This window comes from Aspergillus alliaceus, assembly GCF_009176365.1.
Source record: "Aspergillus alliaceus strain CBS 536.65 unplaced genomic scaffold BDW43scaffold_12, whole genome shotgun sequence".
Classification (NCBI taxonomy): Eukaryota; Fungi; Ascomycota; class Eurotiomycetes; order Eurotiales; family Aspergillaceae; genus Aspergillus; species Aspergillus alliaceus.
In genome coordinates this window covers 541,945-553,586 of record NW_022474695.1, presented here as the reverse complement: position 1 = coordinate 553,586, position 11,642 = coordinate 541,945, and the positions used below count along the sequence as shown (strand labels likewise).

Below are 11,642 nucleotides of genomic sequence, written 5' to 3'. Positions count from 1 at the left end.
CCGCACTAACTATGTCGCTTCACCATTCAATCGCCACTGCCGCCGTGCTTCTAGGCATGATTGAGTCACCCTTGAAGTCAACAGGCATACCTTCTTTGGTAGTCCGAAATCCTTCGCGGGCTTACACTATCCCCGAGTAAACCCCCGCCGGATATGATCTACGATCCACATCTCTATAGGGTTGACTTGTCCTGTATGTACATAGCACGTAGTACTTAGTATGTACTTCTACTTACACTTACATCATCTCACCCAATGTTAGATTTGGTGGAGGCGAACCGCTTCAGCTTTTTCAGTCTGAAAGGACAGTCTTTTGTGTCGTCGTGTCTTCAACATAAAAGAAATCAAAAATGTAAAATATCAGATAAAATAAAACAGAATAATAAAAGAGCAAAATGGCGAGGATTGAGTTATCGTTGTTGGTGCCCCGCATTTGGTAGGATCAGTCACTCCATGATGATAGTTTTGAACACTAATGTATGCACGCATGCTTCTGTGTTTTTATGGTACCCAATAAATCCCAAGGCTTGTTTGGATGACAAGGGGGGAGGAAAGTAAGCAACCACCAAAAGAAAAAGAGGGAGAAAAAAGAGTTCACCACCTTCTACACCTACACTTTGTTCAGAAATAATCCTTAATAATGATACATCGACCAAATATTCGAACGTTGCACTCGAAAATTACCACTCTACACTTCCGCGCATAGAGTATATGTATGTATGTATATACAATATTGGCTGCGTGCACCGTATGTACTGTACTATGATGCAGAAGTATTGATGCTTCCGATATGTATCTAATAGATACGGAAGAAGGGTAACTTGGATAGGTACCTAAGCAATGGAATGCGTTCGTGCAACGAGGTCCCGAGGAGATCTCTTTAGTTGCAGAAATTCGGTTTGCTCGCTGGCTATTCAATGTCTCTTTCCACATAAAAACCTATCGCGTTGATTAGTACAACTAGTTATTCTGATTATCATACGAGTTGTACCCATTCGCCGTCCAAAGTTGGTTAACCATGTGGACCGATCCTAATTTTATAAGGATGCACTGTGATTAGTTGTTTTTGTTTTCATGCTTGACTAGTGGTGGGTTAATTCCTGGTACCAAAAGGTCAGGATGGTGAGGATAAAAATACAAAATTAGAATAAAAACTAAATAAAAAAGAGGGAAACACCAGAAGCCATGAAAATTTAATCTAGATACTGTTCCATCTCATCCTCGAGTTTTGACTAATTTGCTGCTCAGTATTAATTCGAGTCCTCTCGAGAACAGCAACGAATGCGGCGCGCTTGTGGCGGCCATCGTCGTTTACTTCGTTAGACAAAGGGTTAAGTCCGATGGAGACAGACAGAACTTAATCCAGTCTCCATCTATTTGATGAAGGATCAATTTTTATTTTTCTTTTCTTTTTTTTTTTTAACCCTTTCTCCTTTCTTTTCTGTCCACTAGCACCAGACCGTAGAGAGAGCTCCTATGTGGCGCTTTTTGTACTGCATGTGCATGCATAGGAGGTCTGTATGTAGCAATAGACACTGGAAAGAGCCGAGTTCCTGGCAGGGTCTGGTTCGCATACCAGATATGTGAGTGATCATTTCACCAGTACTGTGGTACTCCCGAGCTCGCTCTTCCATTTGTGTGGTCCCTTGGGTGACGAAGAGGTTGCTGTGGAACCGACGAGGTCCGCAATGTATCGGAAGACTCAGGAGTGAGAAGCTCATTACGATGAAATTGGGAGTAATGCTTACTCACCTGTTGGGCTGTTCTTCCCGAAGATCCCTGGATACTATTAGTCCGCCACTCCACAAGTTCGCTACATTCCATACAATACTAGTAGTTGACGACTGGGGAATACGAAAAATAAAAAGGGGATAGATCTTCTAGAATTAGTGGGGGTTAGAAGGGAAAAAAAGGGAGTAACAACTAGGAATTGACCAAAGTATATTAGAATAAAAAAAAGAAAGGAAAAGAAAAGAAAACAGGAAAGGGGACACAATCTCCTGAAATAAGACCCGGAAATAAATGATAATAATACATCCAAGATAGATGGGACCTGATTAAGGGGAGCGAATGTACCGGATGTTTAGTATTGTTTCGGTAATAACGTTCGTTCCTGCCCACTGCACACAAATGCGGCCAATCCGTTACCACTTCAGTTGAGGCCGAAAGAAGATACCGTACATACCCGTAAGTACCGCCCAGCAAAGTCCGCTCCGGGCGAGAAGAGAGGGCGAGAGAGAGTCGTCCTGCCGGACCACGCCGCCCATTATACTCCCAACCTAAGCTGTCTCTGATTCCCCGTTCTCTCGCCTCCCCCTCCGTTCCTCCCATTTCCTGTCCCTCTATCCTTTCTCTTATTTCTATGCTGCCCTCCTGATTACCATGTCTCCTTGTACCCTCTCATCTCCTTCGAGGTTCCCGTCCGCTGCGGGTGTGAACGGGGATACCTAGTTCCTGAAGTTTTTTTTTTTTTTTTACCAATCCTTCTCCCTTGAAAAATTCCCCTACTTTTTTCTCGACCGCCTCGCTTTTCTGAGTTCCGGGGGAAAAAAAATTTAGGGTCAACGGGTCCTGGACCAGCTCCCCTCCACCGGACTGGTTCTTTTCTGGCTCAGAATATCCGTCGTTCGAAGTAAAAAGTTCATATCCGAAATTCTAACCCCATATACTTCGCCTCGTTATCGTGTTATTAACAGCCTTTTCTTTTTCTTCTTTCCGGGAACCGTCCACTCCTTTGGTTCCTTGTCGCGTGAACTGCAGCTCGCGCTGCACATCACCAATTTATTCAATCCCTCTGTCGATTGCCTATCTGGCCCAGGTGGCGTAGAGGGGTTTTATTCTTTGACCTATTTCTTTGTCTTTGATTCACAATGGTGGATCAAACTAGGTCAATGGAGTCCCGGACAGGGCGGAAAAACCAACGTAAGTGCTTGCCCCTCGAGGCACGTGGGCCTAATTGTCTTCCCTCTTTACGTCTCGTGTGAACTATTCGCATACCTATTTTCCATCCTGCCCTTGTTAGCCTTATCGCGCATGCCATTGCTAACCTAGATTTCATCAGGGTACGGATCCAAAGGCGAACGTCTCGTGGCCGGTGTGGTCCCCTTGTCCGCCGATAAGTCACAAGTGCTTATGATTCAGTCCGCGGGACGAGGTGGTTGGGTACTACCCAAAGGTGGATGGGAAACGGACGAAGAAACTGCTCAACAAGCCGCTTGCAGAGAGGCTTGGGAAGAGGCAGGCGTGATCTGTACAGTGCTAAAGGATTTGGGGCCGATCCCTGATATGCGCCCATCTTCCCTATTGACGTCGCATGCACCTAAAGCATCATACCAATTCTTCGAGGTCATGGTTGACCGGGAGGAAGACCAATGGCCAGAGATGAATAAACGAAAGCGTCAGTGGGTTTCTTATGCGCAAGCCGCAGCTGCTCTTGCGAGTCGCCCCGAACTCTTAGAGGCATTAAATCGCAGTTCTATGAAACGGTAGCGACTGCCTCTCCTTGCCTGACGTTCTCCGTTCCAGGAGTTGATTAAGCAAGGAACCTCTGGAAGATCGCCTTCGGTCTTTGGTCTTCCCGTTACGACTTGACGTGATCCTTTCCTTTCTCCCTAAGAAAACCTTTTTTTCCCCGCCGTATTTACCTTTTTGCTTGTCTTCTCTTTCTAAACGTCCTTTTTTGTAATGGTTGGCTGTGTTATTTTGGAGTTCGAGTTGTCGTTAGATGCCTTTCCTGACATGTTCAGTTGGCGACTTGGAAGGATATGCGCATGGCATCAGATTCACTCACCACTATAGATATCACCACGATCCGTCGAATAGAGAGTTAGAAGCGCAGCGGACAGCGCTAGTATGGACGGACAAAAAGTTTGCAACTGATGTCTCTTGAACATCATCACTCTATCAGGTCCTACTCTTGGAGAGGATATTTGGTTATATGGATACCAAATCTGCTTTTGACTCTGACATGATTTGACCATCTGCTTACGGCTCTTTTGCGACACCACCTATACTGTTGGCAACTGGGGCCTACTGGTGACATGGGCCTGCTTGGGCCTTTTGTTGAAGGTCTGACCTTGCACTCATGCAGAAATAGGAGTCAAGAAGAGAAGAAAAAAACAAAGAAAAAAAGTACTATTCTCCAAGCGACTCATGGCTGCGAGATAAAATAGCAAAGTTGTGCTCATTGACCACGTAGAAATTTCGAGTGATCTGGTAGGATAAATCCTGAGTGAAACAATAGATACAATAGGTAAATTTGCATAATAATAATAGAATATCATTAGAGTTGGATATCTGCCACAGGCTATTCAAAAAGGCGAGTGAAGAGCAGATAAGTCCTACATAGTTCTTAGACTCGGGCTGCAGCTGACTGGAGATCTGATAGATAACCCAAACAGGTAAAGCGCGGAACTCCAGTTTGGAGCCGAACTCAACGCTCGCAACCTACGCTCTTCTCAAACCCAGCTCCCTATCGTTTCGCCCACCCCATTTGGCCGGTCAGGTCATTATCTATTACAGCTGCTTTCCTGTAAACTCGGACTAGGTGATATACGATATATTGAAAGCTACCGCTTCGAGATACGAAGTTGGCAGCTTGAAGCGCTGCTTGAACGCCAACATGGACTATGAAATGGACATCGAGCCTACAGGGCCCCAGGTCACAGTACGAGAGGTATGTCTGAAAAAAGCTGAGAAACTAGTCTCAAATTACCTAGCGGTGCGTCATAAGCGGAAAGTTCAAGATTGACAATACCATAGGCTGAACCCTACCGAGTCGATTTCAAACTCAGCTCCGTCGACCTTGCCTTTGCCAACTCTCTTCGCCGCACCATGCTTGCAGAAGTTCCTACCATTGCAATTGATCTGGTTGAAGTCGAAAAGAACACGTCTGTTCTTCCGGACGAGTTTCTCGCCCACCGATTAGGTCTCATCCCTCTTAATTCCAAAAACTGCGACCAGGACGTTGAGTATACCCGCGACTGCGACTGTGAGGACCACTGCGCGCGGTGCAGCGTCACACTAACTCTGCATGCGCGCTGTACAGGCGACGACATCATGCGCGTGTATGCGCGGGATTTGGTGGTTAGTGGCGAACGGGCGAATGAATGGGTCGGGAACCCAGTTATCACTGATCCAGAGGGCAACGGGCCGTTGATCTGTAAACTACGACGTGGACAGGAGCTAAAAATGACTTGTATTGCCAAGAAGGGCATTGCTAAAGAGCATGCCAAGTGGATGCCTACTGCAGCGGTTGGTTTCGAGTATGACCCGCACAATAACCTACGACATGTGGATTATTGGTACGAAGAAGACCCTATTAAGGAATGGTACGCTATATAACTCTCTAACTCGTTACTTTGTCGCGGGGAGAAAGTTTTCTAGTACTAACAGAAGTAGGCCTGTCTCCCATAATGCTGCATGGGAACATGCTGCACCCCCGGACCAACCTTTCGATTACGACGCGCAGCCCAACAACTTCTATATTGACGTCGAGAGCATCGGTGTTCTTGAGCCGGATATGATCATCCAGCAAGGAATTACTGTCCTACAGCGTAAACTCGCTTCTGTCATTTCTGCACTGTCCGGTGCTGGCGATGGCGACCGCAATGGCGTCATGGGTGGTGAGGATGAAGATATGATGGGCGTACGCAGTCCAGATGCATATGAACCACCAGAGGGTATTGATGGAGGCTTCACTGCTTATGCTAATGGCGGTGCGAGTGCTTGGGGAGCAAGCGCAGCGACCCCTTACGGGGCGACACCATATGGAGGTGGTGGATACGGCTTCTAAATAATATATCTTTTCATTGGGTTCTCTCACTGCCAATCTTGGAATAGCAAAGACACCGATGTGAAAACCGGGCGGAAAGGGAAACATGAATGGGTAGGGAAAAAGAGAAAAAGAAAGAATCACGCTTTCATATTGAATAATTGCCATCAACAAGCATCTGGAGGGAGTTTTAGGTTACGGTACACCGGCGCGAATGGGATTTCACCTTTACTCGTACAAGTCGATAGCTCTTTCTCGTTGAGTTGGTCGATGTTATATTGGCTTTGTATTTTAAGGACTTATATGAACATGACATACTAAATTACAATATAAAAAGTCAAATGAACAGAATGGTTTAAAGTGCGTCTTCTGATACCTACGTTAGACTAATTTACAATACCTCTTTTCATGTCTGTCTATTTGGGCCTTGTTCTGTCTAGTCGTGATCATCTCCCCTTTATCACAACTCGAGATAAGTGGACGATGGAGCTAGTATATATGTTGCCTTTACAGACTTAAGATCTCGACATGATGAAAATGGAGTTTGCTAATGAGGATATGTAACTTATGAGTCATGCTGGCCAAGGAAGGGCCCTGTTTAGTGTGAAGTGACTATGACACTGTCTTCTAAGCAACTATTGGAGGGCAGTCCACACTCTTGTACTGGATAAACCCAATAGAGGTAAGCCTGGCAAACTTAGAATCGGCTATCTCGAAAAGTCCGTGAAGCGGATGTTCATGATCCACATCATCAGGTTTAATGTCGTTGGAACAGAGCTTACATTAGCCTTAAGCGTGGTATTCGAGATGTTTCTTTGACTCCACATTTCTCCAAGAATCCCACATGGCATAACTAACCTGCTTCCGGCGCTCATGGCTGGCGATGTGATGTAAAATACATCCTTGTACTTTGCTTTTCAAGTGTGTTACCTACCTACCTAGGTAGGAGGTACATGTATTATGATGCCGAAGAATTAATGTCATCCTACATAAGACTTTGAATGAAAATTTTCAGCAGTAATCAAAAGACACTGACTGTATCAAGATGGTCAGACTGGAAATAGCCTCCTTAGTAAAGAATCAACCCGCGGATATCCCTGCCCCCTCAAAGGTATTACCGAGGGTTACCATTTGCCCGACCAAAACCGAGAACCTGATTGGTTGATTCTCTGGCATATCGGCTATGCTGCCGAAGTTCGGAGATAGATCAAGTCTCCGACGCCATTTTAGAATTTCCCGTGAGATACGAACTAGCCTAATACTTATTTTAGGTACTTGTACAACTCCCTACCCTGTGACCGCTTACACACTCCACTCTCTTCCCTTCGCTGGATTGCTCACATCTTGTCTTCCAAGATGGCAAGTAGTGCAAAGCTGGAGGTGTCGCAGCGCCCTCGGGCTGCTATTCCCGTCAAAAAAGTGCATTATCCGTTCTGGTTTGGTGGCTCTGCATCATGCTTTGCGGCCGCCGTGACACACCCTTTGGATCTTGGTAGGCATTCCATTTATCAATATACCTTTTTTTGAACCCCAAGGAACTTGAAATAGCTAACACTATTTTTTATAGTGAAGGTAAGCTATTCCTAGTCCTTATCGGCCCTCTTGCGTTTTCGATCTATGGCCCTTATTTTTTTCGCGTCACCGTGACGCTAATCGATGCTGTGTGGGAAAAAATAGGTTCGCTTGCAAACACGTGGGCCTGGTGCGCCCCCAACGATGTTAGGCACTTTTGGTCATGTAATTAAGTCTGATGGGATTTTGGGTTTATATAGCGGGGTACGTCCAGTCTGTGTGAATCCCAGGGAAAAGGGGAGGAAGAGAAAGTCCTCTTGCTCACAGTGCAAACAAACATGTAGCTATCGGCCGCGATCTTGCGACAGATGACGTATTCTACCACACGATTCGGCATATATGAAGAGCTGAAATCGCGCTTCTCAACGCCTGAATCACCTGCCAGTACCCTCGCGCTGGTCGGAATGGCCTGTACATCCGGTTTCCTTGGCGGCATCGCAGGAAACCCAGCTGATGTTCTCAACGTGCGCATGCAGTCTGACGCAGCTCTCCCCGTGGAGCAGCGCCGTAACTATAGACATGCCTTCCACGGCTTGGTCCAGATGACCCGCCATGAAGGACCTGCGAGTTTGTTCCGTGGTGTTTGGCCTAATTCAACCCGTGCCGTATTGATGACGGCTTCGCAGTTGGCTTCGTACGACACCTTCAAGCGTCTCTGCATCAACCGTTTCGGCATGTCTGATAACCTCGGCACACATTTCACCGCGTCCTTCTTGGCTGGTTTCGTTGCGACAACGGTCTGCAGTCCGGTGGACGTAATCAAGACTCGCGTGATGAGCGCATCCCCGGCCGAGAGCCGTGGTCACAACATCGTGGGTCTCCTACGAGACATCACCCGCAAGGAAGGTTTCGCCTGGGCCTTCCGCGGCTGGGTCCCCAGCTTCATCCGCTTGGGTCCCCATACGATCGCTACATTCATTTTCTTGGAAGAGCACAAGAAGCTCTATCGCCTGTTGAAGGGCGTTTCCGAAGAGAAACCTAAAGCATAGATCTTTCGCTCTCTTCGTATCCCATTTTTCATTTTTGTTTTATTTTATTTTATATTTTGCGCTATCTTTGTATATGTTTCTTTGGCGAACGCATTGGGAGGACAAAAAGTTTGTTATATTTGCTGTACATACCTTTCGCTTGGGTGTGCTTCTTTCCGTTTCACAGCCTTTTTTGGTGATTTTAGTTGGCTTTTGCCCGCAATTTCTGCGAGTGCTGTCCCTTGACCGCACCGAGATACCCTTGCAGTGGCAGATCCTGGTTCAAATTACCGGGTATCCGTCCTTTGCTTCAGCAATTGTTTATCAATCATAGACTGTCTCAGTGCGGGAAGTAACTTCATGGTTGCGGCACTGGTTTTTGTTGGCTATATCTGAGTTAGAATAGATAGAAAGGGTTGTTAGTTTGGATATAGGATAAAAGAATAGACTCCAATGGGTTGACAATTGACGCATATAAATCGTTTAATCTTGATTACTTCCCGCTTAGAGATACCTCGACCAGTATTTGTGGAAATAAGCGCTAATTAAAGGGGTAATGGGAAAGGCAGATAGTAATTCTTGTATAGATTCTTCTACAGATGCGAACGACAAAAGATACAACTAAGATAATAGCACAATGGGGCTTCCACTACGGCGAGTCTATATACGTCCATTACCTCAGTCAATCCAAGGGTGCGGATTTGTATTCCCGCTTTGATCAGGTAGAGTACATGTTGACACAAAAAATGCTTGAAAAATCAATCAACAATGACTTGTTACTCATCTACCCCAAGCGAGCGGGGAAGTTGCCAGCCTCTGTGGGAGCGAAATTAGTCTATGATGGGGCAGTCTGAACGATTATGCAAAGAAATTTACATACCGCGTTGTGTATCCCATCTGTCGGTCCAGGCCTTAGGGCACAGGGAGCGGAAAGCGTGGAAGAACTGGATCGATTGTTAGCCCTACTTTCTGTACTTGCAAGTGCATCGTTCTCCCTGAGACTTCGTGTCGGGGATACGGAAAAAGTGACATACCTGACGGCATGGGCGGAAATCCTCGCCCTTGGCGTTGACACACTTGTGGTAGTCGACGTAGTTTTGCCAACAGTGCTTGGTCCTGAGGTGAACAGTGGAATTAGCAATTGTTTCGGGGTGATTGGGGTGTATAGGATTGCGGTTCACGGACTGGTTCTGCTGGGGGAAACGGGCGTCATAGCCTGTTGCATCAGAAGTTGTCAGCGTCTCGTATGGGAACCACACGATACCAAAACCTCGGTAGCGGGGTATTGCGAGCGATCCGATCGATAGAAGACCTAATTAGAACGTACCAGCTGCAGAATAGTTAGCAATTGACCCTCATTTCAGGCTCTAAACCTCAAGATTGGCTGTAATTAAGCTCACCTGTCACGAACTTGAAGGGCTTGGTCTCGACAGGCTCATCGGGATCGGCTTCAGGAATAGCACCCATTTTGATTATGAGGGAAGCAAAAAGCCTCTGGAATCAAAACTGAAAGAGGTAAATGGGGGTTGGTTGGCGTAGATGAGAGGGGAGTTGGAGAAGGAAGATGGGGTGAGGTTTGCGCCAGTGGAGTGGTGGAATGATCCCGTGAAGCAGCGAATCCGGGAGTGACCGCGGGCGGTCTAGCGAGCCACTCATGCGGCAAGATTTCCTAAACACCCGAATCCAGCCTAAGGCACGACTTGCTCAACCCTTCCCTTCAAACGTCGTGAGCTTCCGTCACCACATCCGATTTCCATCCCACCACCATCTCTGCTCCCACAGGTTAACGTCCACTCTCACCATGTTCCCCACTCGTATTTTGCGGATGCAGGCCTCCCGGCCTTTTGCCTTCCCTACTCCTGTAAGCTCCTTTCGGTGTTCCTCGTTTCCGGGAAAAAACGGCTGTGTGCTAACGATCGTTGTAGAAGGAGGCCCAGAGCGGTATGGGACCCTAAGAACTCGCAATTAGGTTTAAATTGCGAAAAATTGATTTAAAGATAGAATTGGACTAACTAAAGCTACAGCTCACACTATCTCTCAGCGTCTGCGCACTCTTAAGAGAGTTCCCCCAGAGTTGATCCCTCTTGGTATGTCATCTGACGTTTTGCCCATGGAGCTACTATTTATCTAACTGTTCTGTGATTAGGTGTTGTCCTTGGGTATGTTTACTGATCTGAAATTTCCTAAATTCTATATTACATGATCGATCCCCTCAGTTGCTACCTCCCCAGACTAAAACCTGTGCTCGTGCTGACGCAACTTCTCTAGCGTCGCTGTTGGAGCTGCCATCTACTCCAGCACCAAGAAGCTCATGACTGACAAGACTCTGCGTCTTTCCCGCAACAGCCCTGAGGACCGTGAGCACTAAAATGTATTACCTCATTTCAATTTCAATCGCGATCCTTTTATGTGATTTTTGTTGGCGGTCTGTATTATTCACGGGAGAGTTGATGTCGCGGAAGAATTTGAAATTTCAAAAACAATACTCAGGCTCATGGTTGGAGCGCGTGTATATAGTACGGCTTGAACAGAGGGTTCTGATGGGGTAATATTGCGATATTACTGTCGCACAGCTTCCTGTTTCATGATCTTGGAGTCTTCAGAACTTATTCGGGCTTCGGACCAGCGACGTCCAGCTCTTCTAATCCTTGCATTGGGTCGTGAGAACGATCGTTGGCTGTCGTCTGAGCCTGTTCTGCCGCCAACTTATCTTCCTCATTGACTGCGTATTTGGCCAGGTAGCCCTCCTGCACATTTGTAGTTAGAAACCTGGTCGTACTGAAGAATAAGTCCCTTACGCACCTGTTCCCAGATCGCTGTCTTGCTTCCTAGACCTTCATTGCTATCCTTCTGTGGTTTGGCGGCTGCAACCTTTATCGTACGCCCGTAGAGCTCACTTCCGTCCATGTTGTCGATTGCTTCTTTCGCATCTTCAGGAACATCAAATTCGACATAACCAAATCCTCGATGAAGTTCATTTGAGTTTGGTACATCGGGCTTTGGGAGGGTAATATCAACGACTTCGCCGAATGGAACGAATGCCTCGGCCAGTGTCTGCATAGTAACCGCCTGGTCGAGACCCCCCACATAGACGGTACATTTCAAGCGCGCTGTCTCGCTCATGGTGTGTCTGGTTGAAAGCTCGGTGGTGTTGCCTCCGGGGAGCTTATCGAACCACAAAGTTGTAGCTAATGAAAAAAAAGGGCTCTCTGCCCCCGTCAAAGTTCACGCTCTTTCGCTGCTCTCCACTGTGGTTTCCTTGCCTAGACTTTCTGGACCGAGCAACCTGATATCACGTGTCCTCCGCGGGTGTTTTGGCGAGCGCCCGA

General features: G+C 46.8%; 6 protein-coding genes across 6 annotated transcripts; 4 read left to right on the top strand and 2 right to left on the bottom strand.

Moving 5' to 3' along the window:
* The first annotated feature begins 2,601 nt into the window (after window positions 1-2,601).
* Window positions 2,602-3,607, top strand: BDW43DRAFT_34197 (NUDIX hydrolase). Its single transcript, XM_032049938.1, has 2 exons — window positions 2,602-2,922; window positions 3,062-3,607. Exons 1-2 carry the CDS (start codon window positions 2,871-2,873, stop codon window positions 3,487-3,489), a joined length of 480 nt encoding a protein of 159 aa, XP_031902331.1. The 5' UTR covers window positions 2,602-2,870; the 3' UTR covers window positions 3,490-3,607.
* Window positions 3,608-4,452: 845 nt separating this feature from the next.
* Window positions 4,453-6,205, top strand: BDW43DRAFT_34181 (DNA-directed RNA polymerase II core subunit RPB3). Its single transcript, XM_032049937.1, has 3 exons — window positions 4,453-4,675; window positions 4,762-5,330; window positions 5,401-6,205. Exons 1-3 carry the CDS (start codon window positions 4,622-4,624, stop codon window positions 5,792-5,794), a joined length of 1,017 nt encoding a protein of 338 aa, XP_031902330.1. The 5' UTR covers window positions 4,453-4,621; the 3' UTR covers window positions 5,795-6,205.
* Window positions 6,206-7,050: 845 nt separating this feature from the next.
* BDW43DRAFT_270358 (putative mitochondrial dicarboxylate carrier) lies at window positions 7,051-8,755 on the top strand. The gene is made up of 4 exons (XM_032041336.1): window positions 7,051-7,265; window positions 7,298-7,300; window positions 7,449-7,549; window positions 7,630-8,755. Exons 1-4 carry the CDS (start codon window positions 7,130-7,132, stop codon window positions 8,332-8,334), a joined length of 945 nt encoding a protein of 314 aa, XP_031902329.1. The 5' UTR covers window positions 7,051-7,129; the 3' UTR covers window positions 8,335-8,755.
* A 354-nt stretch (window positions 8,756-9,109) lies between these two features.
* BDW43DRAFT_270355 (cytochrome c oxidase subunit VIb) lies at window positions 9,110-9,790 on the bottom strand (the record flags this gene model as incomplete). The annotated part of the gene is given in 5 exon segments (XM_032041335.1): window positions 9,110-9,129; window positions 9,194-9,261; window positions 9,339-9,341; window positions 9,355-9,429; window positions 9,716-9,790. Coding segments are annotated over 5 exon segments (231 nt in total), but the record flags the coding sequence as incomplete, so codon positions are not given.
* Window positions 9,791-10,114: 324 nt separating this feature from the next.
* On the top strand, window positions 10,115-10,681 carry BDW43DRAFT_309357 (uncharacterized protein; the record flags this gene model as incomplete). Its single annotated transcript, XM_032046689.1, has 5 exons — window positions 10,115-10,174; window positions 10,239-10,254; window positions 10,338-10,400; window positions 10,460-10,472; window positions 10,582-10,681. 5 exons carry the CDS (start codon window positions 10,115-10,117, stop codon window positions 10,679-10,681), a joined length of 252 nt encoding a protein of 83 aa, XP_031902327.1.
* BDW43DRAFT_270347 (RNA-binding protein) lies at window positions 10,581-11,553 on the bottom strand. The gene is made up of 2 exons (XM_032041334.1): window positions 11,116-11,553; window positions 10,581-11,060 (listed from the first exon to the last, which is right to left on the bottom strand). The coding sequence occupies exons 1-2, from the start codon at window positions 11,434-11,436 to the stop codon at window positions 10,920-10,922; spliced, it is 462 nt and encodes a 153-aa protein (XP_031902326.1). The 5' UTR covers window positions 11,437-11,553; the 3' UTR covers window positions 10,581-10,919.
* Window positions 11,554-11,642: the final 89 nt, after the last annotated feature.

Bases quoted from the DNA above. Each gene is read 5' to 3' on its own strand.
- BDW43DRAFT_34197 (XM_032049938.1), top strand. From the start codon at position 2,871: ATGGTGGATCAAACTAGGTCAATGGAGTCCCGGACAGGGCGGAAAAAC. The intron at 2,923-3,061 runs GTAAGTGCTTGC...AGATTTCATCAG, and splicing joins GACAGGGCGGAAAAACCAAC to GGTACGGATCCAAAGGCGAA.
- BDW43DRAFT_34181 (XM_032049937.1), top strand. From the start codon at position 4,622: ATGGACTATGAAATGGACATCGAGCCTACAGGGCCCCAGGTCACAGTA. The intron at 4,676-4,761 runs GTATGTCTGAAA...ACAATACCATAG, and splicing joins CCCAGGTCACAGTACGAGAG to GCTGAACCCTACCGAGTCGA. The intron at 5,331-5,400 runs GTACGCTATATA...TAACAGAAGTAG, and splicing joins GAAGACCCTATTAAGGAATG to GCCTGTCTCCCATAATGCTG.
- BDW43DRAFT_270358 (XM_032041336.1), top strand. From the start codon at position 7,130: ATGGCAAGTAGTGCAAAGCTGGAGGTGTCGCAGCGCCCTCGGGCTGCT. The intron at 7,550-7,629 runs GTACGTCCAGTC...ACAAACATGTAG, and splicing joins TTTTGGGTTTATATAGCGGG to CTATCGGCCGCGATCTTGCG.
- BDW43DRAFT_270347 (XM_032041334.1), bottom strand. From the start codon at position 11,436: ATGAGCGAGACAGCGCGCTTGAAATGTACCGTCTATGTGGGGGGTCTC. The intron at 11,061-11,115 runs GTGCGTAAGGGA...ACAAATGTGCAG, and splicing joins AGACAGCGATCTGGGAACAG to GAGGGCTACCTGGCCAAATA.